General features: G+C 44.1%; 1 protein-coding gene and 1 long non-coding RNA gene across 2 annotated transcripts in view; one reads left to right on the forward strand and one right to left on the reverse strand.

Moving 5' to 3' along the window:
* Positions 1–659: 659 nt before the first annotated feature.
* Positions 660–26,470, forward strand: part of LOC146766327 (uncharacterized) — a 33,180-nt gene continuing 7,369 nt past the window's right edge. The window contains exon 1 of the long non-coding RNA XR_014958218.1: positions 660–863. This is a non-coding gene — a long non-coding RNA (uncharacterized LOC146766327). The remainder of the gene's footprint in view (positions 864–26,470) is intronic.
* WNT7A (Wnt family member 7A) overlaps positions 10,405–26,470 on the reverse strand; it is a 35,245-nt gene continuing 19,179 nt past the window's right edge. The window contains exon 4 of the mRNA XM_021546751.3: positions 10,405–13,812. Coding sequence (XP_021402426.1) covers positions 13,333–13,812 — 480 coding nt within the window. The 3' untranslated portion in view covers positions 10,405–13,332. The remainder of the gene's footprint in view (positions 13,813–26,470) is intronic.

Here is a 26,470-nt window from a genome sequence, read left to right on the forward strand (position 1 = left end):
GCTAGAAATATGATACAGCCATATGAAGTATAATATAGGAGGTAATGAGTACTTTGTTCAGGTATTGAATGTCTTTTTGAGAAGTAGAAAAATCTCTACAACTATAATTTGATTTTTTTGGTTGAATCTGGCCCTCCTTTAGAGATGACTGAAAGCCCAGGTGATGGCTTTCTCTGATGATGATTCTGTGCACAAACCCTTTTGGAGGATTTGGAAATCACAGCAGCAATAACAAGTACTACAGAGCACACCCCATTTTGGAAAGAGTTTTGCCACAACACCTGTCCTAAAGCAGTGCCTTCATTGCTGCTGGAGCTTCAGAGCATTTGTAATGCACAGCCTGCCCAAAGCATGAGCTGAGTGCAGACACTGCTCACAAGAAAGGGTTGGTTGGCCACATTTCCCTGTGAGAACTCCAAGGTGCCTTTGTAACTTAGCCTTTATTAACGATAGAAACTGAGTCACTGAGGTTAACCAATCTGCCACTTAAATATAACTGCAGTTTGTGTTATCTGTAACTGAAGAAGGTCATGGGATCTCTCGTTTGCAGTGGGAGTTTGCAGTGCCAACAAATTAGCATCCAGAGCCCTGGCCAGGCATACAGAGCAGCCTCTGAGAGCTGCCCAGGAGCCAGAGGAGCAGGCTCCCTCCAGCTCCTGAGCCCACTGGCATTTGTTAAAACAGCCCTGCTCTTGTTGTCAGCCTTAATGTGCTTGAGAAAGTGTCAGGGGAGCCTTGGACAGGAAAAGGGGGGGTGGTGGTGCCAAGGGACAGCCAAGCCCAGGGTAGCGCTTGAGGGTGGACGGGGATCAGGGACTCGGCTGGATCTCGCCTGTTCTTGCTTCCAGGAAGGCAGCAACCAGGTAAGCCTGGGAGGAAAGACACTTCTGAGAGTAGAAAAGAAAACCAATTTACTTTGAAAGCAATGAATTTAAGTGCTTTTTCCCTTTCTTAACAAGACTGGCTAAGAAGAAAAAAGGGAGAAAACAAAGTCTTCTTCTTTTCTCCTCCCCCCTGCAAAATCCTACATGCCCCTTTGGCAGAGATCCATCATTCACTTAACGTGTTCTGCTGAAATCAGTTCATGTGTCAGGATTTGGAGAGCTAGAACAGAATTTGTTTGCTGATCCCATCCACAGATCACTCAAGAGGACTCATAAAGGTTGGCAAAAAATACCCACCAACACACATTCAATTTGCTGTGTAAAGTAATGCATTAGGGAATGACAGATTCCAGCAGGGAGGGGGAAAGTCTGATTGTACTAACCAGTTGGTCAAAGTCCACAAGCACCTTGAAGCACATGCAATTACGTGAAAGGGGATTTGCCTCCTTTGGTGATGGACAAAAATGGACTTTATAGTGAAAATGTGACCTGCTGAGTGAGGAAGGGAGGGCATGAGGAGGTGCTCTGGGGCTTGGGGCTGTGTGACACCACAGGGTGGGGTAGTCACACAGCTCATGGGGGAGCAGGTTCCTTGGCCACTGTACTCTAAGCCAAAGCCAGCTCTGTGTCCCTGCTGTCCCCGGGGTTCGGGAGCACTCCTACTTCCACATTTAATCATGTGGAGAGAAATAAGCACTACATAACCCCTCCAGGGCAGCTGAAGGATTTTTTCCTGCAGCTCCTACACTTCACAGACCTATTAAATGGCTCCTGGTTTGGGATTCCCTGGTCTCTGTCTGGAATCACAGAATCAGGACTGTCCTGAGTTGAAAGGGACCTCCAAGGATCACTGCGCCCAACTCCTTAATACACATCTTCAAAGCTCCTGTTCAACTCTCCCAACACAGAACCAAGCAAGAAAGAGTCCAAGTGCCTATAAGGGTGAGAAGCAGTTCTCAGGGCACAGGCCTGGCCACAGCTGCTCTTCTGTCTGCTGGGGTGCTGGGACCATTGTGGTCTTGCAACAGACGCAAGCAGGACCTTGCTTTCTGAAATTATTCTTAATTAAAATGCAATTAGCTGCATGAAGTAGAAAGTGGCTTTCTCCAGTCTCCCATCTGAATAAAAAGGAATGCTGTGGTCATGCTGTGGTTGGTCAGCAGTGCTCAGGTGCTCACCTAACATCGGCCTCCTCACTTTCTGGGTTCACAGAGTGCAGCTTTGTGCAGAACATGAGGCTGGGAAGGCAGAATTCTCCTGATTGCAGCCAAACCCACGCCAAGTGCATTAACCCACCCACAGCTGATGTGCTGCTCTGCAGCCTCACTGTGTGTAGTTCCTGTAGTAAATAGTGTGGGCCGTGATGTCACTCTTGCTTAAAGCAAGTCGTTGAGTTGTAAATACCAATCAATTTCTGTGACTGAATCCTGTGACCTTGGGTGTAATCCATGACAATGCTGACTTTAATGTATTTTCTAGCCTTAGCAAAACTACTTTTAGCCGCCCTTTCCCATTAACTTCCCATCTCACTAATAAAATATTGAGAGAATTATATTTACCACTTCTGCCAATTTTAACCGGAAACAACTCTGACTAAGGAATATTAAATGTTGCACATTGACATATCTGATCTCTGCTTATCATTGCTGGTGTCATCAGCCTCCTCCTCGGCCTTTTCTCAAAGCCAGACATACTTTGAAGCCTAGGGTCACTTGACCAGTTTCAAACTCAAATTTAAAGGGCTTTTTATTTATGCCCAAAGCAGGAGGGGATATGTGATCCCTGTTGGTGCAAGACTCCTCCAACCTGAAAACCTCCTTCTTTGAGCCCAGGGTCTTATTCCTGCCTCTCCTGCCCTCCACCAAACTTGCATGCAGACACTTCTGAAAATGATTTGTATTTGTTTGCCCTCAATTGTCTCCTAAAGCAGGAAAATTACTGTACAGACTGGAGGGGTTTAATAAGATTTGGAAGTGTGGTTTGGGGAGGATGATTGAGGACAGGAGACACAAACCCTCTGACAGGGAGGATATTTGCACTCAGAGGATTTTTCCCTGACAGCTGAGATGATTGCAGTGATACAGGCCCACGTGCTCTGATCTGAGCTGCTGTCACACAGAGCCTGGCCAGGAGCAGCTGACCTGGCCGTGTTTCTGTGGCTCAGGGCTGCTGAGTTCTGACTCTACTGCAGTGCCACAGACCAGCACCCTGTGTTTGAGTGAGGAGAGAGCTCAGAGGCAGAATGTGATCTGCCAAAATCTCCCATCTTTCTGTGATGACATGAGGAATCTCTGCATATTTGGCTTTTCTTGTAGAACTGTGACAGGAGCACAGCCAGCAGCAGATGCAGCCTTGTGGGGCTTTAAATCCCTGTAACTCCCCATGGAGATTTTACACTTGTAATTCTCACTTCTGGCTTTAACAGCTTTGCTGGCTACACCAGAAATCCTCATCGTTCCAGCACTTCAGGGTGAGAGCTTGGTGTTGCAGAGCTGTCTTTATCTTTCCCTGCCCTGCTCCAGCATCCCCAGCCCTGCCAGCCCTTTCCTCCCAGGTGCCCTGGTCCTGCAGGCTCAGCAGAGGCACCAGGCTGTTCCTGCCCTGGGAGCCTGCTGGGCAAGGCTGAAGCTGCCTGATGTGGGTGCGTGGGTGGCAAGGGCCTGCAGGGCTGACAGCACTGCTGGAAAGTTTGTTCCCTAGAATCTGAACTTCAGATAAATAGTACACGCTGGCTGTAATTTAAATTCAATCAATATTCAGTTAAAAAACAAATAGAAAGCTTTTTAGATTGGTGATGTAAGGGAATGTTGGTTCAAGGAAGTAATTACATATTATGTAGAAAAAGTCAATTTAAGTCCTCAATAATTTACTTAAGTGATTTACTTGACTGATGTGTTGTCTTGACCCAGTAGGGCAGAGTGATAGACATTCAGTTGTGGCAGAGTTCCAGCAAAACCAGCCGTTGTTACCGTCCAACATAAATCATTAGCTACTGTCTTGTTCCAGGTGTACACAGGTGCTATTTAAAACAAAAAAAGGTGATAAATTTTATGTTTGTAAACATAACTCTGTCAAAACTAATCCTGTTTCTGGCAGATGAAGATGTTATCCATACCTCTTGCGAAGGCAATATCCATTTTCAGGAAATAAAGTTCCTAGTGTATAATTAGCTGAAATTGGCTGAAAGTAGGGCAGTGGGGGTACCTGGTGGGTTTAACTGGATAGCTGAGAAAGGAGCTGCCCTCTGCCAGTGCTGCACACAGCCGTGGGGACAATGACAGGATAGCTGCTGGTGGCCTGGTGGAGCTCCAGGACCTGCTGCCATCTCATGGCAGTGGCTTTTTAAGGATGCTCTTTGGACTCTTCCCAGATTACATTCCATACATGTGGAAGGTAGACATTGCCATTTGTAGCCATGACAACGATGCTGGCGAGTGCTGCTGTTCCCTGCTTGCTGTACCTGAGACACAAGGGTCCTTTTAAAAATTACCTCTTTTTCTCTGTTTGCCCTTTAAAGCTGAGAGTGAGCTTTGGCCCCTGAGAAGATGAACCCTGGGTGCACTGAGTGGGTGTGCTGAGCTCTGAGCTTGGTCTTTAACTGCACCAAGCCTCAAAGAGCAGCACCCAGTCCCATAGGCTCCCATAGACCTGAGGGCAGCTGAAATCCGAGTTCAGGATTACACAGAAATATCTGCTGGTGTTCCTGGGTAAAGCTGTATGATCCAATGTATTCAAAAGCTTCAAGCAACTCATTAGTCCCCTGTTATATCCCTGTTCCCTGTTCCTCACTGCCTTGAGTGCTTGTAGCAACAGCTACAACAAAGCAAAAAAAACCCCACTAAAAATGCCAAAAGACCCCTGAACCACTCATCACCTGCACTCCCTTGATAATTATTGGAATATGATTCAACTAATGCTACTCCATCATTGACACTAGTATGTGTGATGTCCCTTTAACTCCCATGGACTGAAGATCACCAGCTCTAGGAAGGATCTCTGGGAGAAGCAAGCTCAGGACCAAGAAGGAAAACCAAACTGATGGCAGCTGGACAGGGTAGTGATGGGCAAAAAAACCGAAGCTGAATTCTTCATTAAACCACGTGGCTTTGCAATTATAACATGAAACTGGGGCAGATAGAACCCAGCAAACCACTGTGGGGAGGGGACTCCAGCATATGTTCAGAGTATAGGAAAAAATGGCTCCTGGCAATTTTTCACATATGTTCTTTCAATAATAAGTAGCTTAACAAATCTTGAGCTTGGTTATGCAACAAGATCATTAGATCAGCATTTGGGACCTATTTACTGTGACAGGAAAACAATACACCTATGATCTATTGTGGGTTGCGTTGAGATTTCCAACTTCAACAGTAAATATGGTTGATAAATTAAATTAACACTATAGCCTTGACATAGTACTAGTAGTTTTTGTATTATAGCTCCAATCAGGTGTTGAATTTCATTCTCAAAGAATTAACCTGAACTTCAGCCCTCTCAGGTCTTCAGTCTCTTCATAAAGAGACTCTTCATAAATACCACAGACAAGGCTTATGTCATTAGTCTCTTAATGTTATAAACATTTAATGAAGTTAAATTTCAAGTACAACACATTGTAAAATCGATCTGATCTTGTTGGGGAGACAAAGGGAAGAAAATTGTTGGAGTCATTTGGAAAACAAATTAAGAATTACATTCACTTAACTTTGAAGTGGATGAAAAATTATGGCCAAGATGGATAGAGCCATTGTGTTCCAAAGGCAAAGAGGGCCAGGAGCAGGGATCCCCTCTCGGAGGAGGATGCTGCCTGACACAAATTACCAGCACCCTCAGCAGCAGGCAGCCCCCATCAATCACCTGGGCCATGCAGGCAGAGCTTTCCTAGAAATTGGAGGAATTTCACTCCAAATATTGCAGCTCGGGCACCTCTCCCTCAGAGCAGCCCCTTCAGCAGCTGGGGATTTCTATGCCTTTGAGCACATGTCCGTACTGTTCCCCTCCAGGGCTGCTCTGGTTCCCAGGGATGCTCACCTGCTCCTGCCCCCCCGCACTGCCCCCAAACACGGGGCTGCCTTGTCTGGCTGCAGGACAAAGCCATTCCTGCTGCAAAAGCTTCCCTGGAATTGCCTTTCTGAGGAATAGGTGGCTGAGGTTGTCCCAGCTGTACTGAAATGGGGGTGAGGGGCTTTGCTGGCAGCCAGCTCAGTGTCCTGGCATGGTTTACCAGCATCCAGGGTCTCCTCCAAGTGCTAAGCAGGCAGAAAATAAATAAATAAAAATAACTAAAGCCCTATTAGTAAAGGTTTACTGTGTAAAACTACAAGACAATGAACAGGAAAAAGTGAAGGGCAGCAGATGTCTTAAAATGCTTCAGACAACAACCTGCTCAGAGGAAAGTGTACTTGTTCTTTCTTTTTAAAACTCATTATTTATTTTCTCTATTCTTCAGACCTAATGTCTCACTAATGAATTCCAGGGGGTTTTTGAATCATGGTGATATCATGGGTTAAAACCCTTCTCTATTTTTTGAATGTAAATTCTTTTTTGCATTCTTAGTTATTGCAAAGCATTGACTTCTTTCCTACAACAAAACCAAATGCTCTTTGGTTTTGCATAGTTAACATTTTGCTATTGGGTAGCCAAGATTCTCTCAGCAGCTCAACAACATTTTCTAAAGCACACTGGCGTTGTTGTAGCAACTGGTGGCTGATCTGTGAATAAAGCAGATGTCATTTTGACAGGATAAAGAGAGAATAATCTATCACCCGGCCACTGCCACTCCTGCCCAAAGAAGTCATCAAAATGACAACTTTGATGTGTAGCCATTAATTCAGGTCTGTGTTTCCCCTCATCTCATCTCATCTCGATATTATAACAACCAAGGGTATGTTACAAACACCAGGAGTTTCCCAGCCCCTCTCCCTTGTCTTTCTGAGGAGGTGCAGCCTGGATATGCCGAGGCACTGACAGTTTGCCAGCTTCCTTTTAGGCTCTGATTGATTTTGCACTGTCGTCCAAGCTGCTCTGGCCTAAATAAACACAATATATATTCTGGAATACTTTTTTTCTTTACTGTTTAATCTGAATTCAGCTCACGCAGCTCACAACTAAAAATGGGCAAGCATCAAAATATTCTGACAGTTGCCCAAGCTGAGCACAAAAGGAGAGACTGAAGCAGATAAATTGCCTTTCTAACTTCTCAGAAAGGCTTTAATCCATTTATTTTTTTTGTTTTAGCTTCTGTTCTAATTCTCATAATTTGTACTTAGTTGGTACAACTCATTGACCCCAGTGAGTCATCTCACATCCCCCTCTTTTGGTGGCAGCAAACACCATGTGCTTTAACACCATCCTATTAAACACTTTCCATTAGAATATTCCCTAATTTTTTTCTGTGCTTCCAGTGCTGAGGCATCAGAGCAAAGTGCCCCTGCTTTATGGAGATTTTGAGCTGAATTTCAGCTTGCCAGAGGCTATTTGTTCCCTCTGTGGAGCTGCTGTCCACATCCCCTCCCTCAAAAAGCCTGCTCTGTTATCTCCTTTGCCTCTCAGCTTTGCTGAGCACTTGACTCGAGGAGAAAAAACATGAGACCAGGTTCCTTCCATTTCCCTGGTGCATGACTCATACTTAATGTGGAGGTTATATTAATTACTGTGTGCTCAGCATTTAATGAGCCTGGGAAGGAGTCTCCTCTCTTCAACTACCCAGCACACACAGGGAAATCACTGCATGAAGTGATTGCATTTTCCAAACCCTCAAATTGGGATGTGTAATTTCTACAAGGAGACAAATCAGTCATTGCTCAAGTTCCTTAAAAAAAAAGGATGGCAGAAGCTGAGAAATCTGGGCCATAGTCCTATTTCTCTCACAGGCTTCCTTTGTGCCCATTGGCCAACCCTCTTGGGCTCTGTCTCCTGATTTCCTGTCTGTTTGTAGGGATAATGGTGGCTGGCTGGGACCAGGCTCAGCTCAGAAGTTTTGTTCAACTTGACATCACAGCATTAGAAAAAGCCAAGAGGAATTATCCTGAGGCTTTTTTTAATGTGTGGAAAATACTTCTTTTTTTTTTAATAATTTACCTTTCAGTCCTGTGTGATAGCGTTATGGTCTAACATGACTGCCTGCATTGCATCTTCTGTGTCTTTCTCCATTGACTTCTTTCTCAAGGTGATGGGTATTTAACATCCTCTGTGGATTTTATCCTAAAAAATATACTATGTGTGGTGTCCATAGTGCGTATTTCCATGTGTGAAAGAAAAGTTGCTAGGTAAAAACTTCTGTGTGAGAAACAACTCACAAAACAGGTTTCTTACTGGTTCCAGGGAACAGATACTTGGATTTGGCTTGATGTGAATGAAATTGCTCTATGGGCTGTGCAGCAGTGGGCAGGCTCAGCTTTGCTGCAATCTGCCTGTTCTGCTGAGCCCTTCCTGTTCCATGCTGGACACAGTGGTGTGCCTTCCCTGCACTGATTAGTTCAGGGGTTTTCCTTCTGAGGCTTTTTCCTCTGTGTCCCAAAGTATTTCTGGGGTGCACCCTGTCTGTTACAGGCCTTTAGTTTCTTTATCTTTTAAATGTCTCTTTCTGTCTCCTAGCTAGAATCATGGAATGTCCTAAACTGGAAGGGACCTACAAAGATTGTTGAGTCCAACTCCCAGCCCTGCACAGACACCCCAACAATCCCACCCCGAGTATCCCTGAGAGTGTTGTTCAAATGCTCCTGGAGCTCTGGCAGCCTTGGGGACATGGCCAAACCCTGGGGAGTCTGTTCAGTGCCCCAGCACCCTCTGGGGGAAGAGCCTTTCCCTGATACCCAGCCTAACCCTCCCCTGGCCCAGCTCCAGCTGTTCCCTGGGTGCTGTCCCTGTCTTCGGGAGCAGAGATTGGAGCTGCCTCCTCGGCAGGAGCTGCAGCCCTGGTGAGGTCTGACCTCAATCTTCCCTCCTCCAGCTGAGCAAACCAAGTGCCCTCAGCCACTCTTTGTAGGGCCCCTCCAGACCCTTCCCCATGCTGTGTCCCTCCTTTGGACATTCTTTTTTATATTGCAGTGACCAAAACTTCAGACAATATTTGAGGTGAGGCTGCCCCAGTGCAGAGCAGAGAGGGACAATTGCATCCCTGGCTCATGCTGGGCCTGGTGCCCCCCAGAACAGGGATGTCCCCCCTGGCTGCCAGGGCACTGCTGACTCACATCCAGTTTTCCATCCACCCTGCAGCTCAGACTTGAAGACCTTCTTGCTCCGTTGACTTCTCAGGTTACAGATGGGTGACAAGGAATACTATTGGTTAACATGCACATTTGTGCATACTTCCTCATGTCTATTATAATGACAAATATGAAAATACTGTCAAAAATATCTATACAAAATCCTAATTTTAATTTGTGCATCCTGACTGCAGTCTGTGACGTTTCTCTGTTTAACAAATTGATTTTGAATTGTGGTCAGTTAAAAAGAGTTTTGTAATCCACAGGAAAGTTCATTGAGAGCCTTCTGCAATATGGTGCATAGCCTTTATTTGCCTTTTCTAAGTTACTGCAAGTGCAGTAACTTAGAAAAGGCAAATAATAGCTATGCACCATATATAGCCATTATATAGCCATTATACATACTATAGAGCCAAATAAACAACTTTACCAAATGAACCACTTAAGAGTATACTTTAAGGATGTTTTCAGTTTAATTATCACTGCTGAAAGATATATCTGTTAGCTTTGTTCATATGTGCAATGAAAACTTAATAATGCACTGAGACTGATTCATGTTTTCTATAAGTGCTTCTGGTATCAAGCTGAACGAATTCAGATTAGTTGGCCTTTTAGAAAGGCTGAGAGATAAAATCCTTCAAACTTATTTGGGAATCCTGAGGCAGAATATCTTCATTTCCACAAACTGGGGCTTCACTATGGGATGGGGAAGGGAGATTGCACAATTAACAGCTTCCCAGCTTGCAGCCAGGCTTTTTCCCTTCTGCTTCCCGCTGCTCTCCCTGCCCCTGCGCCTGGGCTGTGTTTCCTTTGCCCTGTCCAGGTTGTCCCTGTGCCCAGCGCTGCTCTGGCAGCACACATGAAAAGATGTATTTTCCTTCAGGGACTGCATTGTCCTGCACTTGTGTGCATTTCAGTGCCATTGTGAGCTCCTTCCCCACGTAAAAACAGAGCTCTTCTATCCCGGAGCACAAAGACCAAGCTGTTGTGGAGGAGGAATATCCACACACCCGTAAATCTTCCCCCTTCTCCTGTTTATTCTTCGTGCCATTCAAGCCCATTTAGCGAAGGAACAATTAACTCCACATTCATGGCACATTCTGATGGGCCTGATTTCTCCTATTTTGGATAACACAGCCAAATTTCCAAATATTTTCTAGTTGAATGCAGCATTTCATTTTCCTTCTTCTTTAATTCATGATTCCCAAACTATTATTCTAGTTATTAAACAAATCAACATCTTTTTTTCCTTTCTTTTTCTCCATTTTCTCATCAGCAATATTGTAAAATATAGGGAAAATATGTACCAAATTGAATTCCTTGTGCATCCAGTTTTTTATTATTGTAAGTAAAACTGTTTAAAGATATTTGTCTTTCAATAATTATTCTGCTAGCTGTACATGGCACATCACTGCATATGGAAATTTACAGGAAGGAGGAGTTTTACACATTACTTTCCTATGGTAAAAACATACTGCAAAAGCAATAGTTTGTAAAGTAATTCTACTTAGTGAGGAAAACACAGTTTTAACTATGATATGGTATTCACTAAAGCCCAATACAAACTTGGGGGGAGATTCCAAAATTAAATGCTAGATCTGAATTATTTAACCATTATACAGATTTTTAATGAACATCCCTGCTGTATGTGGTTGCATTTTAAATCTAGTTGTGTGGAATTGAGGAGGACTAAGAGCAGTGACTCAATGAAAATTGACAAGTCATAAGATTGAAAGTAAATTACATTAATAACTTTATTTTGATACCCCATTCTGGTGCCTGAATTGAATAAAAATTCTATTTTGTGTTAAGTGGCAGGTCTGCAAAGAAACTGTGCATTAACCCCTGGTATACATTGCTAGGATTAGGTACTGCATGGGCTTGTGTTCTTAAATAATATATATACAAGGATTAATTTAAAACACGAGTCCTAACAGATAGGTTGTCAAACTTTGCAGCATCTTTTATGATGCTTCTGTTTCCCAGAAATTCTCTGTTTTCACAGTGTTGTGTGGGAGTTTTGCATGAGAAGGATCAGTCCACACAGGACAGAGCTGTCTCACCTACCCCTGGTGGCACTTGCTGCTGTCAGGGAGTGAGTGACACATTCCCATCACTGATACCTCATTAACTGGGGAGATCTTGCAGCCTGGGAGGAGAGAACCTGATCTGTCCCAGACAATGTGCAATACCATCTGTAACACAGGGCCATGATTTTACCCAGTGAAAAACAATGTTAGAATTAGATATGGTTTTTTATCAACCACAAATGAGTTAAGCAGTAAGAACAGAATTATTCTAAATGTAGGGAAATATTTACCACTCAAATGTCTGAAGAAATCAGCAGTGATAAAAAGGAAATAACACAAAGGGAATGCAAAACAGCTTACTTGGACTCTGAAAATCAAGTGAGTAGTCTTTAAATTTGCCTCTTTAAACTTGTCCAATGTTTTTTGGTATTTTTGGGCTCTGGCCTTTTGGGAGGTGGGGGGGAAGGACAATGTAAGTGCCAAAAGGAGCTGGACAAAAAGTAAGCTTTATATCCTATCTATGAGAATCAGACTATGTGTGTCATGCAAGTTATTACAGTCACAGTCTACAGTCTTACCGTGATGGGAATCAGATTTGACAGCAGCACAAAGTAGAGGTTTAACTGACAGCACACACAGCACATTTGCGAGTCATAACGCCACAGTTTAATGACTGACGCATGTGGGAAGCTAATTCGGATTTTTTTTTCTTGAATGGGATAAATGAGCATCCAGTTAATACCAATAATGAATTCAAGCCATGTGACAAAATTGATGCTACATACCCTGTTCTTGTTTTGCATATTCTGCAAACTAAGCTGCAGGAAAAGAGCCAGGAAAGAAAGTTCATCCTGCTTTCTGACACATCCACCAATTGCAGCTGAATGCATCCAGCTTGCTGCTGTTGTGTTCACAAACTAATTACCCTTTCTCTCTTAAATAGCCTAAGAATTACAAATTGTATGCCTGTTTTGAGAAAAAGTACAGGTTAAACAAGCAGACATAGTATAAATAAAATATTTATATAAAAATAGTCTCTTACAAAATATACTCTCTTATCCTATGGTTGATTTTTCCAAAAGATGGAATTTTGTCTGGATTTTCTTATTTTTAGACATATTCCAAACAAGATTTTATTAATTTTTCTTTCTTTAATCAAAGGAAAAAAAAAAAAACCTGCAAAACTGGTAAAGATTTTTAACCCCTACCACTCCACTTTTGTTCCAGACAACTAGCAGCAAACAGGAGGAAACAAACAAAAACCCCAAAATACAGTGTGTTTGTGTATGTACATATATATAAAGATGCCAGCTTTTGTCCTTAAACATCCATTACTGTAGAACATATCCTGCAAGTCCAGCTAATAGAAATATCCTAGTCAAGAATAGTATGTACAACTCCAGTGTTTTCTTGCTGATCCTACAAAATTATTCCACAAAGAAAGCCAGCTATCTACTTTAATTGCAGAATAGTTCCATAAAGGTTGGTAAAGTTCTTCTTTTAATTAAATAAATTAACATTAGTTTTATCTGAATAAATTGTTAAATATTATTATTATGCCCATGTGTCCCAAATCCCTGTGCTAAAATCTGCAGCTCACACACACACGAGAAAGGTAGATAAAGCAGTGTCTACAGAACCCTTCCACAGTTCTTCTTGCTGCAGCAAATGCTGTGAAGTGGAAAGATGGGCAAGATCAGTAGAAGCTTTTCACGAGTGTGGAAGCCTAAATCTGTGTTATCCACACTCCCACGGGCAACTCACGGGCAGGCTCTGTCTATCCCGTCCTGTGCAAAGCCCTTTTGTAGGGATTTCTCCCCTACCCCTCCCTGCTCCTCGTACACAGAGGTGTTTAACCATCCCTTTCCCAAACCAAGAGTTCGTTGCCACACCCAGAGATCCCTCCCTGGCCGGTGTCTTTCCACAAGGCAGCCAGTGCTCCTTCTTCCCGTGGAGCAGGCTCACTGAGATGATTCTTTTCTCTCTCTTTCATGTCTCTGGTGGCCTGGGGTAGGGTTGGGTTGTTTTTGTTTCTTGGTCGACTTTATAAGAGTCTGAAATGTGTATCCACACAAGCAACAAAACGTGAGGAGAGAAGAGGGGGCTCCGTTCGTGAGCATCTCTTTAGGAGAGCAGCTCTTCCCGCAGTTCTGCTCAGCTGCGCCGAGTGCATGTGCAAAAGTATCCGGGCCGGGGAGCGGCCAGGGCAGGTGCTCACTTACAGGTGTACACCTCTGTCCTCTCGCTGCACGTGTTGCATTTCACGTAGCAGCACCAGTGGAACTTGCAGTTGCACTGCCACACCCTGGAGTACTGGTGGGTGTTGTAGCCGCGGCCGCAGCACATCAGGTCACAGCCATTGGATTGCTGCGCTGTCTTGTTGCACATCCTGCCCTGCGTGCCCACGCTGCCCGTCACCGGGTCCTCCTCACAGTAGTTGGGGGATTTCTCTATGTACACCAGGTCTGTGTCCATGGGTTTGCGGTAGGAAAGGGGCTTCTTGATCTTGAGGAAGGTGGGGCGCTTGTTGCGGCTGGCCCTGACAGGCTCCACCTGCACGGCCTCGTTGTACTTGTCCTTGAGGATGTAGCCCAGCTCCCGGAACTTGGGCAGCGTTGTCCAGCAGGTTTTAGTGGTACAGGACCCTGAGACCCCGTGGCACTTGCACTCTAACTTCATGTTTTCCTCCAGGATCTGTGGTTAGAAGAACAAAGAAGGATGCATGAATAGCAGGGCTGTTAGATGGACGCTGGGTGACACCTCTGCAGTGGGAGCTGCCACCACACACAGGCCACGCTGCTGTCCCAGGCAGCAAATGCTCATCAGCATGACCCAGTTCTGCTTATAGAGCTGACTCCCCTTCTGCACTGTGAGTTCAGCAGGCAAGACAACTCTGCTTAACCCCACAGCCAAGGGACCAAAGCTCGAATGGGACCCTCCTCAGGCACAGCTTTTCTTCAACATGATTGCCCAGTGCCCAACACTTTCCTTTTGAAGTTAACAAGCCTCATCTTCCCTTCCGCTTCACATCCCCTGAAATTCTGTTCCTGTATCTTCTCCTGCAGTTTACCAGCCCAGTCTTTGCCAAATAAAACTGGAGTCCAGCTTAGTCCCTGCTCTGTGTCCTGAGCCCTGCAGCTGACCCCATGCAGCAGTGACGTTGTGGATAATGCAAGCAAATACATCTAATTCCAGCAATTAATTTCCCACTGCCTTTTACATGAAAGAGGCCACAATAATTTTGATGATGAAACTCTGCCTAACTTGGCAGAGCCCAGCACTGGAAAGCCCAGTCAGAAGGATTATCAGGGCTCAGGGAGTGGTCACATCATTTTTCCCTTGAGAAAACCCAGCTGATCCATGCAACTCCAAACCTGGGCAGCAGTCAATGATATGGAAATTGGAATTAGCCCTTTATTACAGCATCTCCCTTCAGTTTGGGGTGTTTGGAAACAGCAGACACTGTCGCTGGCTGTTTTCAGCAGAAAACAGCAGCCTGCACTGAAGGAGTCAAGTCCAGCTCCTAGGCTGGACATGTGTGTGACCTCGAGCCTAAGACCTCAGTGTGAGCCGGGGGTGGCAAGGACAGAGCACTGACCTTGAGAAAGGTGTCCCTGCCCACAGAACGAGGGTTAGAATTAGATGAACTTTAAGATCTCTTCCTATGCAAACGATTCCTTGGTTCTGTGATTTTTTTATTCTATGAAATAGCTTTATTTTTATTTTAGTTTATGAGCAGATTGTCAGCACATGTGGTGTGAAGACAGGATCACAACCTCCAAAAGCACAGGTCCACGCCTTTGACACAAGTGAACTCAGCATATGCTAGGTCACATTTTGTGCTACTGCTTTTAAAGCAGCTTCTCATGCAAACTATCTAATGACTGCCCTAAAAATCAGATGTGAGAAAATTCCATATTCTGATCTACATCTTAACTTCTGCTCAAGCTTTGGCTTTATCTTGTTATCTTGAGTTTCTCAGCCACTGCATAGTTCTTTTATTGCTCACTCATTCATAAGGCAGGACACTTGGAAGATAGATGAGGAGATGGAAAAGGAGTTATTGCACAGAAACCGGAAAAATAACATAAATTCCTTTAGCCTCATTTGTACCTTTTTAAAAGCTCTCTTGTTTGAAACTGAAACTAGCCAGGGATACATTTCTCAGCCCTAATCCAATCACTGCTCTTGTACAGGGGTTTGGCCTTACATCCTGGTACCATGTTCAAACTCGCAACAAAATATTTCCAATCTGCCATGGGAATCCACCCAACCAGCCTGGAACATTAACACAAAACACATCACGTGCCTTCTACCCAGGCAGAGTTTTTACTCTGCAGTGTAGTTAAGTAGCCTAAAGTGCTTTTTGGTTTATTTCATTACCATCCCATTTAGAGCCAGCAGACTCTGAGGGATGGGGCTGCTCGTGTCCCGGGCTGGGCTCTGTCCTGACCCCAGACACAGCCCAGCCCTGCTCTGCAGCTCTGGCCACGCCTGGCCATGGGCACTCAGGGTTAAAAGGGCTCCTTTTGCCTGAACAGAAGTTTGAGCAACACCAGCTGAGCCCTGGTGCCAGGGGTCCTTCCTAGATGTCCAAAAACACCTGGAAGGGGATGGGAAGTAACAGAGGGATAAGAAAGTTCTGCTTAATTATTCTCTCTCCCATTTATTGTTTCTGTATTTTCCTAAGGTTTACTGGCTCCCTCTCCCTTTCTCTCTGCCTGGTGACACAGGTTCCAAACTCTGTGCTGGAATCTCTCTGGCACATCTGCCTCATTTCTGTCCCCTGCCCTCTGCAGCTGAGCTGTCCCCTACAGACCTGCCTCCTCTAGCCCAGCCTCTCCCCCTGTGGCTCACAACCCCTTTTGTTGCTTCTGTTCTTGCACGCAAATCCATCCTCCTCTCTGGGCTTTCAGGGCCGTGTCTTGCAAATTCAGCAAGGCTGAATTAGCTCCACATCCTGTAGAAATTAGGCTACATGGAACTTGAACTGCGTGGGCTCAGCAAAAGCAAACCCTGCAGTGGTGATTTGATAGTTCTGTTGTACTCTGATAGCAGGTGCTTGGACTATTTGTTTTACATTAAAATATGTGGATGGTGGTATTTTAATACTATTGTATTATTCCAGTACCCACTGATGAATCAGTGCCTGTAATATGGGATTCTTTGGGTAGGGACAGCAGACCACAGTCTTTTCCTTGGTTTTGTGAGCCAAAAGCAGCGCCCTTCCCTTAAAAACTTGGTCTGTGTTAAAATCAGAAAGCATTCTTCACCTTTTATTTCAGAATTTCTTTGAAGGATTTATCCAGCAGCTCATACTTTTTACATCAGATTTAAACTTTAGGTGTGTAACAGAATGACTTTTCCTAAAATGTAAGAGCCTGGAGGGCACAAAATTTCAATCCCAGATCCCATGTTTCTTACCAAATGACCATATTCAGCTCCACCAGCCATAGGAAATAAATCTGCATGCACCAGTGGGTGCTCTGAACTGGATTAAATGCAGACAAAGAGCTGGAGTTCTTTTAGCTTTGTCCACTTTTTCTTTGAGCTCCTACAGCAAACTGTCAGTACTTGTTTCTCCCTCTATCTCCCTTTGCCGTTTGCCTCTGGGAAATAGTTTGTGTGGGGAGAGCTGGGCTAGCTCTGGCTGCTGATGTTATCTCCAGATGCAGCACCTTCGGGCACTGCTGTCGGGAGCACAACGTGCTTGCTCTCCCCCTTTAGCTTTGCAGGGAATGTCTGGGGCTGGCCATGGGAGGGTGGCAGCAGCAGCCCAGGAGCTGCAGGGGCAGTTCCAGCTCCATGGCCCTGGAGCCTGGCAGGGCAGGTTTAACCAGGGCTCCTGGCTGTCCCACCCTTCTGGAGGGCACATGGAGAGCTGGTTCTGTGCCTGGCATGCTGAGACACAGCACTCACACCCACACAGGGCTTTTCTCAGCCTGGAATCTGCCCCGAGTCACTCATGGTGTGTCCTGGGTTCCCAGCACCAAAGCAGCTGAGTTCCCCAAGGACCCCACACATGGGGTCAGGGAATGTCCAGTCCCAGCTCAGCCAGAGCTCTGCAGCCCTTGATGCCAAAGCTGTGCTGAAGGACCTATATCTCAAGTCTGGAGATCATCCTACCTCCAGCAGGACTCCCATGGGAACAGGGTCAATGCCCAGCCAGGCACCCTGCAGTGCTGCAGCCAGAATAGCCCCGGCCCCAGGCTGCATCTGCAGCACAGGCAATTAGTGAGATACTGACTCCTGCTCAGCAAGGCCATGGTCTTGCCTAATTTTGCCTGACATCAGATCACCTGGGTCAGGAAATTCCTGTCTCCTGCAAATGTCTGCACACACACCTTCACTAAAGGTCAAGGAAAGTGTAAGTATTGGCAAAATGAGTGAGATTTTCACTCCAGAGAAGAACATGGCAGGGCTTGGAGAGAGGCCACAACATTTCTGTGGGCTAGGGAGGGCCATGGGGAGATTCCCCTTTCAGCTGGTGGAAGGTGAGGATTGGTGATTTATATTATTACAGAGGCAATTGTAGCTCCTTAAATAAGACAAAGATCCTCAAACTTTGGGATTAATGTTAAGATACATCAGAAAGACTAATTTAATAAAAAGGATATTTTAAGCTAATAAAATAAAGCCATGTCTTATTTAGACTTTCAACAAAATAACTTAAGAACCAAATCATGTGTAGAGTGAGACCAGGAATTGGAAAGGGCACTGGGTGGATGTGTAGCACTGACTGGACGGACAGCAGAAGGACTATGTCTCTTCAAGTTATTAGGAAATGTCTGCCACTTGTTTTATCCAAGTGTGAGATTAATCTCAAAAGGATGCTACTGTTTGAGTAACTTGCAGGACTGTTCAGATTTCCAAAGCTCTGAAATCTGATGGCAGTACAAGTAATACCTGGTGCTTTTTGATTGGAAAAAAAAGAACAAGAGAGACCACAAAATAAGAAACCCTGCTGTCAGAGACAAATCCTATGGAATCTTTAAGAAATGTGAGAAACTGCATAAAAGCCACTCAAATGCAAGTTTAAAATTATCAAAGGCGTACTTAAACAGAAAAGATGGAAAATATTCCCATCAGTGGATGGCCAGTAATTATATACAGAGAGCTGCGTCAGATGTCTTCTGTTGGAGCACATTTTGGACTGTCTCCTCTGGCAAACTGACTGGGATGAGCTTGGGAAGGATTGTGTCCCACAGAGTGACTCATTCCAGACAGGCTTTGATACCTCACTTGAACATCTTATGAAGATCTTATTAAGCACAGCCAAAAGATGTTTTTTTTCTCATGTTTTTGATAAGTAAATCTGTGCAAAAGAATATCTGAAGTCAGTATCAAACAACTTTGCTCCTGAACACTGCGGGCTGTGACTATCCCAGAAATCCTGCTATCCCAGGCAGGCTGAACCCTTTTTCTCATGACAAGAATTTTTGTGTTTTAAATAAAAAATGAGCAGGGAATCACCACAGCACGTGACCTACATCAATCAGACCACCTTTGCACTTTCCTTGGGATAGGTGTCACAGGAAAATCAGGCAACCTGCTTGTCTGCAGGCTGGTTATGCAGGGAGCCAAGAGCATTCTGATAAATGACACCCTGCTGCAAACACCACAGCTGGGTGGGATTTCCCAACACCACCATCTACCTTCTCTAAGGGATACCCTGTGTTAAAGAGCAGAAAATTTTTTTCCAGATTTGAAGTATGACACCCTGAAAAATGAAAGCTTCAGAAATTTTATACTCTCATAAATTCAAACTTTTTTGTCCTATTTCTGACCTTTCTCTGTGCCACCCAAAGCAGGAGATTAATTTCTTGTATGCCCTTTATAGGGTTTCATATTTGGTTTTGTACTTTCTGCCTGATAGTTGCCCTTTGCTTCATCTTTATAAAAAATCGATCATATACTGGAATTATTTTTGAAATGCAGCTTCTGTTTTCCCCAGTATCTCAAAGAAGTAAAGAACAAATATTAGTTAGATTTCTGCATGGTCACAGTGCTCACACAATGCTACCAAGCACATGCAAACAGAATGAGATGAGATGCTCTCTCCCTGGGCAAGTTGTGTTGCTTAAATCACAGAGCTGGTGCCCTTCAGTCACTGCCTAACACTGTGCAGAATAGCAAATGAACGAGACCAGGACCAGTAAAAGCTGAAAGGAATGCAGCAAAAAATATTTTCTCCTGCATATTTTTCTTATACTTCTGATAACCTCTGTGACTTGCTGTAGGCTAAATCAATTTATCACCACTTCTGGGTCCAGAAAGTAAATTTCACAGAATGCTTTTATAATTGCTATTTTTGAAGAATAGCTGAACTTGGGACACAAAGGACATAACTGGTTTCAAAAGGTGAGATTTAATGAGATGAATTCTCACACAACCTAATTAATGCTCTTCTCAAACATTAGGCCTGGCCCTTGCCTTTTTTCAAGCTGTAGGAGCTGCTCTGTAGTAAAACAAGGTGTGACAACACCTCAGGGCCACAGACATATTTGGGGGGGAAAGCCCTCCCACACCATCCAGTCCAAGCTGTGCCTGATCCCCACCTTGTCCCCAGCCCAGAGCCCTGAGTGCCACATCCAAGGTGTCCTTGGACACCTCCATGGATGGGGACTCCAAACCTCCCTGGGCAGCCCCTGCAGATGTTTAACAACGCCTGCCATGAAGAAATTAGTCCTGAGAATTCAGATTCTTCCTCAGCTTTCTGGCATTGAGAGGTCCTTCTAGGAGAACACCGTATCTGCTCTTGGGATAAACGTCTGCCCAAGCCTTCTTGGTTTCACAGAATAACTGTGCAAGGGGATCCCGTGCATATGGCTCGGGCTCTGAGCTTGCCCAGCCCTCAGGAGCTCTCTGGCTGCTCTGCTAACCTGATCACGCTTAGTGAAAGTCAAATGAGCCTCCGAAGTTTGTGCTTGCCTCCATCAGGGTCCTGCCTGTGGAGGTAGTGGGCATGATGTGTCAGCCTCTGAGGCTGACAGCTCAGCATCTGTAGGGGTTTGAGAGGAGTGACACCTCCAAAATCCCCTGTGCCCGTGGGGTCAGGCCCTCCTGCCTCCGTCTCCCCAGGTGTTCTCTCCTCTCCTCTCTTCCCTCACCCCGTCCCTTCTCCATCGGATTTGATAACAGCTGCAGGACCCTGGGACCCCTCTCCTTCTCAGCTCTCTCCCGAGCACATTCCAGCTCTCCCCAGACAGGAAGGACCAACACTCTCATCTTCTTTGGTCATTAAAATGCAAATAAAAACCATTAATGCCCAAGCTGGAGCCGCAGCCTCGGGTTGGATTTCCCATTCTTTGAAAGGACGTGGCTGGGACAAAATTCCTGTTTTCTGTGTTTTCTGTGGTGCATTCAGTGCAAAACCTCCTCACTCGCCTTTTCACAGGAAATGGTGTTAGAAAACTACAAATTTCAACTGCAAATTCCCAAATTAATGCTTAGGTAGGGTTTACATCAGGGCAGAGACTTAGAGCAGCATTTTCCCAGTATCTGTTGGAAGTAGCTGGGAAAGGGGGGGTCCTGTGTGGCACTTTGTGCTTTCTCAGTTGCTGATGACAAAGGCTCAGTATTTGAAAGGTGGTCTGGCAGTTTATTGAGGGGTCACTGCTGTTCTGGCTCCTGGGTACACCCGCTGGAAGCACCACTTGCCTTTTGGTTCTGAGGGGTTTTCTATTTAAAAGAAAGGCAAATATTTTAACAGAAAAAATGGAAATAATTTGAAAGCATAACTCTCAATGGGTTTGATAAACTACTTGTTTTTGAAAAGTAACTCTTGTGAGACACATTATCACCTAGATTAGACTGGATCAATGCAGTGCCAAGTAAGTGTCATCATGTAGGAGGTTTGAAGATCTGTCATAAAAAGGAACTTGGAAAAAACAGTTCTGAAAAAAATCTGGTTTCTTTTAATGTGCTTTCGCTTGTTATTATTAGAATAGAGCTGAATTGTCTTAAAGACATTCAATATGTGATTTTATATTCTATAATTAAATTAAAATGGGATTTCCTAGCCCCTTACTGAAATGGCATTGTGAGATTAAGGGAAAATTTATCTAGGATCATTACTTGCTGCTGTCCAAGCAAAACTGACACTGTGAACATGATGGATTTTAGCTTGTGAAATACTGAACAGTCTTGTTGTCTGGCCTACCTGAGCACTTTGTAGGATGAAGCTGAAATAGGTTGGGAATGGGGGTGGTGGCACAGAATTACAGATAGAGTTGTTGGTTATGTTATCTAGCTTTCCTTCCTATCACTACATTAGTTTTCCACAGTCCATATCTTCCTTTCCAAAAAGATACCGGATAGAAGGTTCATGCCAAAAGTGAATAAAAGATGAAGATCAAGGAGTTTTGGAAATAAAGAAACAGCATGGTGATCACTGACACTATGACACTAAGTTTAGAAAAAAAATTAGGCAGCAATTTTTCTGCCTTTTGACATGCTACCCACATAACATTTCTTCTTAGGTCATATCTACCTTCTTTACATTCTGGTCATCAATTAAAAATCACTTTAAAATGCTGATACTTCCAATCAGGATTCTCTATAATAGTGATCTATGTTTATTTTGCTATGTATTAAAAATGTCATGGATGCCCATTGTTAAAAACATAATTTTCCTTAATCCCTGCTTCACCCTACAAGCTCATCCCTGCAGCCAATGCATGGATCAGAATAGTGAAGTCAATGAAACCCAAGATGAGCCATGTCTGCTGACCTTGACCCCTTCCAATCAATACAATCCTTCCAACATCCTACATCCAGAGTGTTTTGATCTTGGGACAGGGATCTTTACCCATTCTCTGGACTTCTGAACAAAGATGTCATTAAGAAGGAAATTGTGCTTGTAGTTTATGTTTTAGCATAATGTTTCTTGAAGAAATGGGAAACACCTCCCCAGTGGAGGGGAAGCTCTCCATGAAGTGGTGCTGGCAGTAGAGGTTTGTGTATAAAGCATTGGGAGCTACCAGGTAGAGCATTTTGAGAAATGCACAAGTTGTCAAGAGAAAAGTTTCCAAAGAGTGATGGAAGCCAAGAGAGCAGCCTGGCTGGTTCCAGACAAGTAATCAGGAAACACCTCTTGTGTTAAACTAACAAAGCCAGGTACTGGCAGGAGCATGAGCTGCAGAATATTATCACTTCATATTGCTTCCAAACATTTCCAACCAATAGCCACACACAGTTAATTATAAGTTCATTTGGTTGCATACCAAACTGTGAGAGTTAACCCTAGGGTACCCAGCAGATGATACTACAGAGAACATTATTCATCATGCTGAAAAATGTCTATAAATTTAGTTCTCCAAGACAGTAATTTTAATTGAAAAGGATATGTTTTTCCTTTCTATCAACATTTTTAAGTAATGTCAAAGTAATTCTCATCAATTTTGTAGTACTGCCTTTATAAAAACACAATGTTTCTTAGCTCAACTTCTTCGTTAACTCCTTTGGTCTAGAACAAAACATGAGCTATGCTTGTATTTGATACAGAGAGACATATTTAAACTTTAGTCCTAACACTATTCACAGCTCAGTAAATGGCACTGGAGAGGCACTTATATCCTGCCCTGCCCACCTGCCATTTGTTGATCTGGGAAGAGCACCTGAGCTACCTCACACCCACTCCCATTTCTTCCTACTCCCAGCCCCACTATTCTCCAGGGATAACATGACCTAGGCTGTGGCAGAGGCTCCAAGCCCATTGCCATGGATGGTTGTACCCTGGGTGGGATCTCATCAGGCTGGCACATCAAGCAACAGCTGCCCAGGGAAGTGAGAGCCATTCTTCCCAGTTTAAAATCAATGTCTCATTATTGCTCCAGATAATCTCCACACTATTATGTTAGCAATTGCAAAGCAGAAGCTGGATCACAATGACAGAGTGTATATTGCAAACAGACTTCCACACATTTTGTGTTTACAATTCAAAATACTCATGTTATCATAAAGTAACATGATTTTGGTGTTAATTGTAATATTACAAAGATGACTTTCTAATTAAGTTTGATCCATAAGAGCTTTCCCCCTCCTGCTGCAGTTGGGACAATAGGTTCACACTTCCACATTTTCAAATAGCTCCCACTTATCAGAGATAAGATCCTACCAGCAGAGCCCCTCTCTGCAGCCCCGCAGCTGCCAAGAGCAGCACGGCCGGACCCAGGCCAAGAATTTTAACAGGGATCTTCTGGCCTGTTCTCAATGAAAACTTGCTCCAATGGAGAAGAAAGTGGAATTTCCTAAATTTATGTGTAATGCTGAGTGCAGCCTAAGCACAGGCTGCCCGGGGAAGCTGTGCCTGCCCCTGGATCCCTGGAAGTGTCCAAGGCCAGGCTCAGACTGGATGGCTTTAAGGTCCTTTCCAACCCCAATCATCCTGTGATTCTGCAATTCTACCATTTTGAGCCATAGTTGAAGCTTTTGTCTTACAAAGCAATCACATGCTAACAGAATTCACTCTTGAGGTGTGCTGTGTGGATGGATGGGGTTCTCCTGGGCCAGCTGACCCTCACACCACCCAGTGATGCTGCTTTTTCTGAACTGATGTACCTGCTCACCACTTACACATGAGTTCAGCAGCAGCAGCAGCAGCAGCCTACAATGCCATTGATGGTTCCTCTTTATAAGCCATGCACAAGTGAGTCTTCACCTTGAGATGGATGTTTTTAACAAAGGGTTAACCAGTTGCTCCAGGTCTCCAGTTCAGAAGGCCACAGGATGCCTGTTAACAGAGCTAAACACCAGTCCCACCAGTACATGAACCATCAGCTAAAGAAACCATGCATGTCTATAGTGCACCTTTAGTGTATTAATCTGATCTCAATTTTATAAATCTCTCATTAAGGGATACCTTAATATAAAGCATCAGTCTGTTGGATTAAATTAAACAAATATCTTAATGCTAAGGCATTCCTTAGCACAGCTATTCAAATCTACAATTTTCTAGAAAATATTTTAGGACTTTGACTATACTCTCCAGTCTAAATTTGCTCTTCATATAGCATGGCAGACTTCTCAGGCTGATTCCCTGGGAAAGCAAAGCCCAAGCACTCACTTGGTGTCTTGCTTCCTTCTGCCTTCTCATTTCGCACTGGAAATTTCGAAGTAATTTCAACTAAATACGACAAACTATAGATACATTGAAGAAACTTCTGTGAAATCTTAATCCAAGTTTTTTGGACACATTCTCTTGACTCCTTGTTGCACTTTGTTATTCACAGGCTGTTGTGCCCTCTCGATGGTTAATTGTTCTGCGCCTGCAGGATTTATCCATGCTGGGGGAGGAGCTCCGGCTTGTGGTGCATGGCTGTCCTCTGTGTGTGGGCTCATTTTTGGTACAGGATCTGGAATGCTGTAGGCAGGGCTGGTTCCCTCAGTGCAGGCCACCAGCCCGCTCCCACGGGAGCCTGCCTGGAGCTCCAGGATGGAGCTGGCTCAGATCTGGGTTACAGCCCATGCCATGACATTGCTGCTGCTTGGCCCAGGGACACCCTTTAGGTGCAGCTCTCTTTAAAGTACCAGAAGGCTTGGGCTGGTTTCAATAACAAGCACTAATTCAAATTAAACCCAGTGCCTTCTGCCACTAACTGGGCATGAAAGCCAAACATCCTCCCTGCAGTTCCTTGAAACCTTTGTGTCCTTCCATAGCTCAGTTCTGCATCCTTCCAGTACCAACAGGCTTGTGTCCTTGGACTAAAAGGTTGTTCTTTGTTCATTGATTTTTTTAATTGTTTGCTTCAAAATACCTGGAAACTCCATTAAAGCAAAAGTCTGTTCCATTTGTACAGCACATGCTGGCAATTATTTCTCTTCGTGAAATAAGGCCTTCATGAGCTCAGAGTTTTCTGCCACCATGTGCTAATGACAAGGTTTGAACCAAACCTTGGTTCAACTTTCAGTTTTACCAAAACCTCTTTTGAGTTACAGCTCTAGCTCAGGTAACTGAGTTCATGTTCCTGACTCATCACTGAGGCTCTTGGAAACATTCCTGGAGATACTTTCAGCTCAGGCTCAGGAGGTCTGGGCTGTAGCTGCAGAGGATTCCAGTTTCACACATCATGGAGAAGATATCCTGCCCCACATCTGAGTCTTAGGTTTAATTTGTCAGAGATTTAGTGAATGAGACTGCACAGTGGGAAATCTCCACCAGATTTTGGTATGCACTTCATCTATAAACACAGCCTGCATTAAAAGTGGTCTCAGTGAACTGGCCTAACCATTTGTTTCCTGCAGACTTGGCCAATACCAATCTTCTTGGAGTTTTGCTAAAGTGTGGATATGGAAGATCCCAGTAATAGGCAAGGAAGTAAGTCTTGTGTTTGGAAACCTGAATTTCCAGTGTGACGAATGCCAACTGGAAGAAACAGAACAGTTCTCAATCACTATTTCTGAATTTTTTTCAAAAAGAGGCCAAAATTCAGGTATGAAGCCCAAAAATCTTGGATTCTGATCTCAACAAAACATCAAGGAGCACAGGTTAACAAAAATAATACAAGGCAAGACAGCCAAGTTCATAGGTCACAGTTAAGGTTAACAGGTGCTGTTTTTTTCTTGCAACTTTTCACAGAGTTACAGAATGGCTGGAAGAAACTTTGAAGCTCATCTTGTTCCAACTCCTCCATTTTTTTTCCATGACCAGGATAAATTTTGCAACACCCAAACACAGAAGGAATCTGCTTTGGGATTATGTGCTCTGTGAAAGCTGCATATGCTTCAAATCATTTATGTTTATTTAGTTCTGTAACAGTAGAGACACTATCAAGGCTCCAAAGGTCCTGAAAACCCTGGGAGAAGTGAATAATCTACACACACCTATTTTTGTCTAGCTGATATTCCCCTCTGAGCACTGAATGACAAGCATTGTCCTATGGGAAGAGCTGCTAACTGTTCAAAGAGAAAGGCCAGATTAAATCAGAAATTGTCCAGAAATCTGTGACCCAGCCAGTGGCCTTGCTGAACAAATTAATCACCAAAGCAAGCATCTGATTATTGCCATTATTAAAGGTGCCCGCTATTAAATTTGGAATTTGAGATCTCTGTTATTTATGAAGAGAGGCTGGCCCTCAGTCCCAGCTCTCTGTCAGCAGCATGACAGACTGTCAGCTCCAGTAATCACACACATGAAATGCATGTTTTGCTCATAATGCCAGAATCCTCTAAAACTGTGACTGCAGGCGAGTGATAGCATTTATCATTCCCTAATCTCCAGTGTAAATCAGGAATTCAGTTTTCAACCACATGAGATATAGGAGGGAGCTGAAAGCCAAAATACAAGTAGGACCATGTATCACCATTTCTGATTAGCTGAAAGTGGAGGACAAGTGGAATGAAAATTCATTTT

The sequence above is a fragment of the Lonchura striata genome, chromosome 12 (assembly GCF_050655825.1).
Source record: "Lonchura striata isolate lonStrDom1 chromosome 12, ASM5065582v1, whole genome shotgun sequence".
In the NCBI taxonomy this organism is placed as follows: domain Eukaryota; kingdom Metazoa; phylum Chordata; class Aves; order Passeriformes; family Estrildidae; genus Lonchura; species Lonchura striata.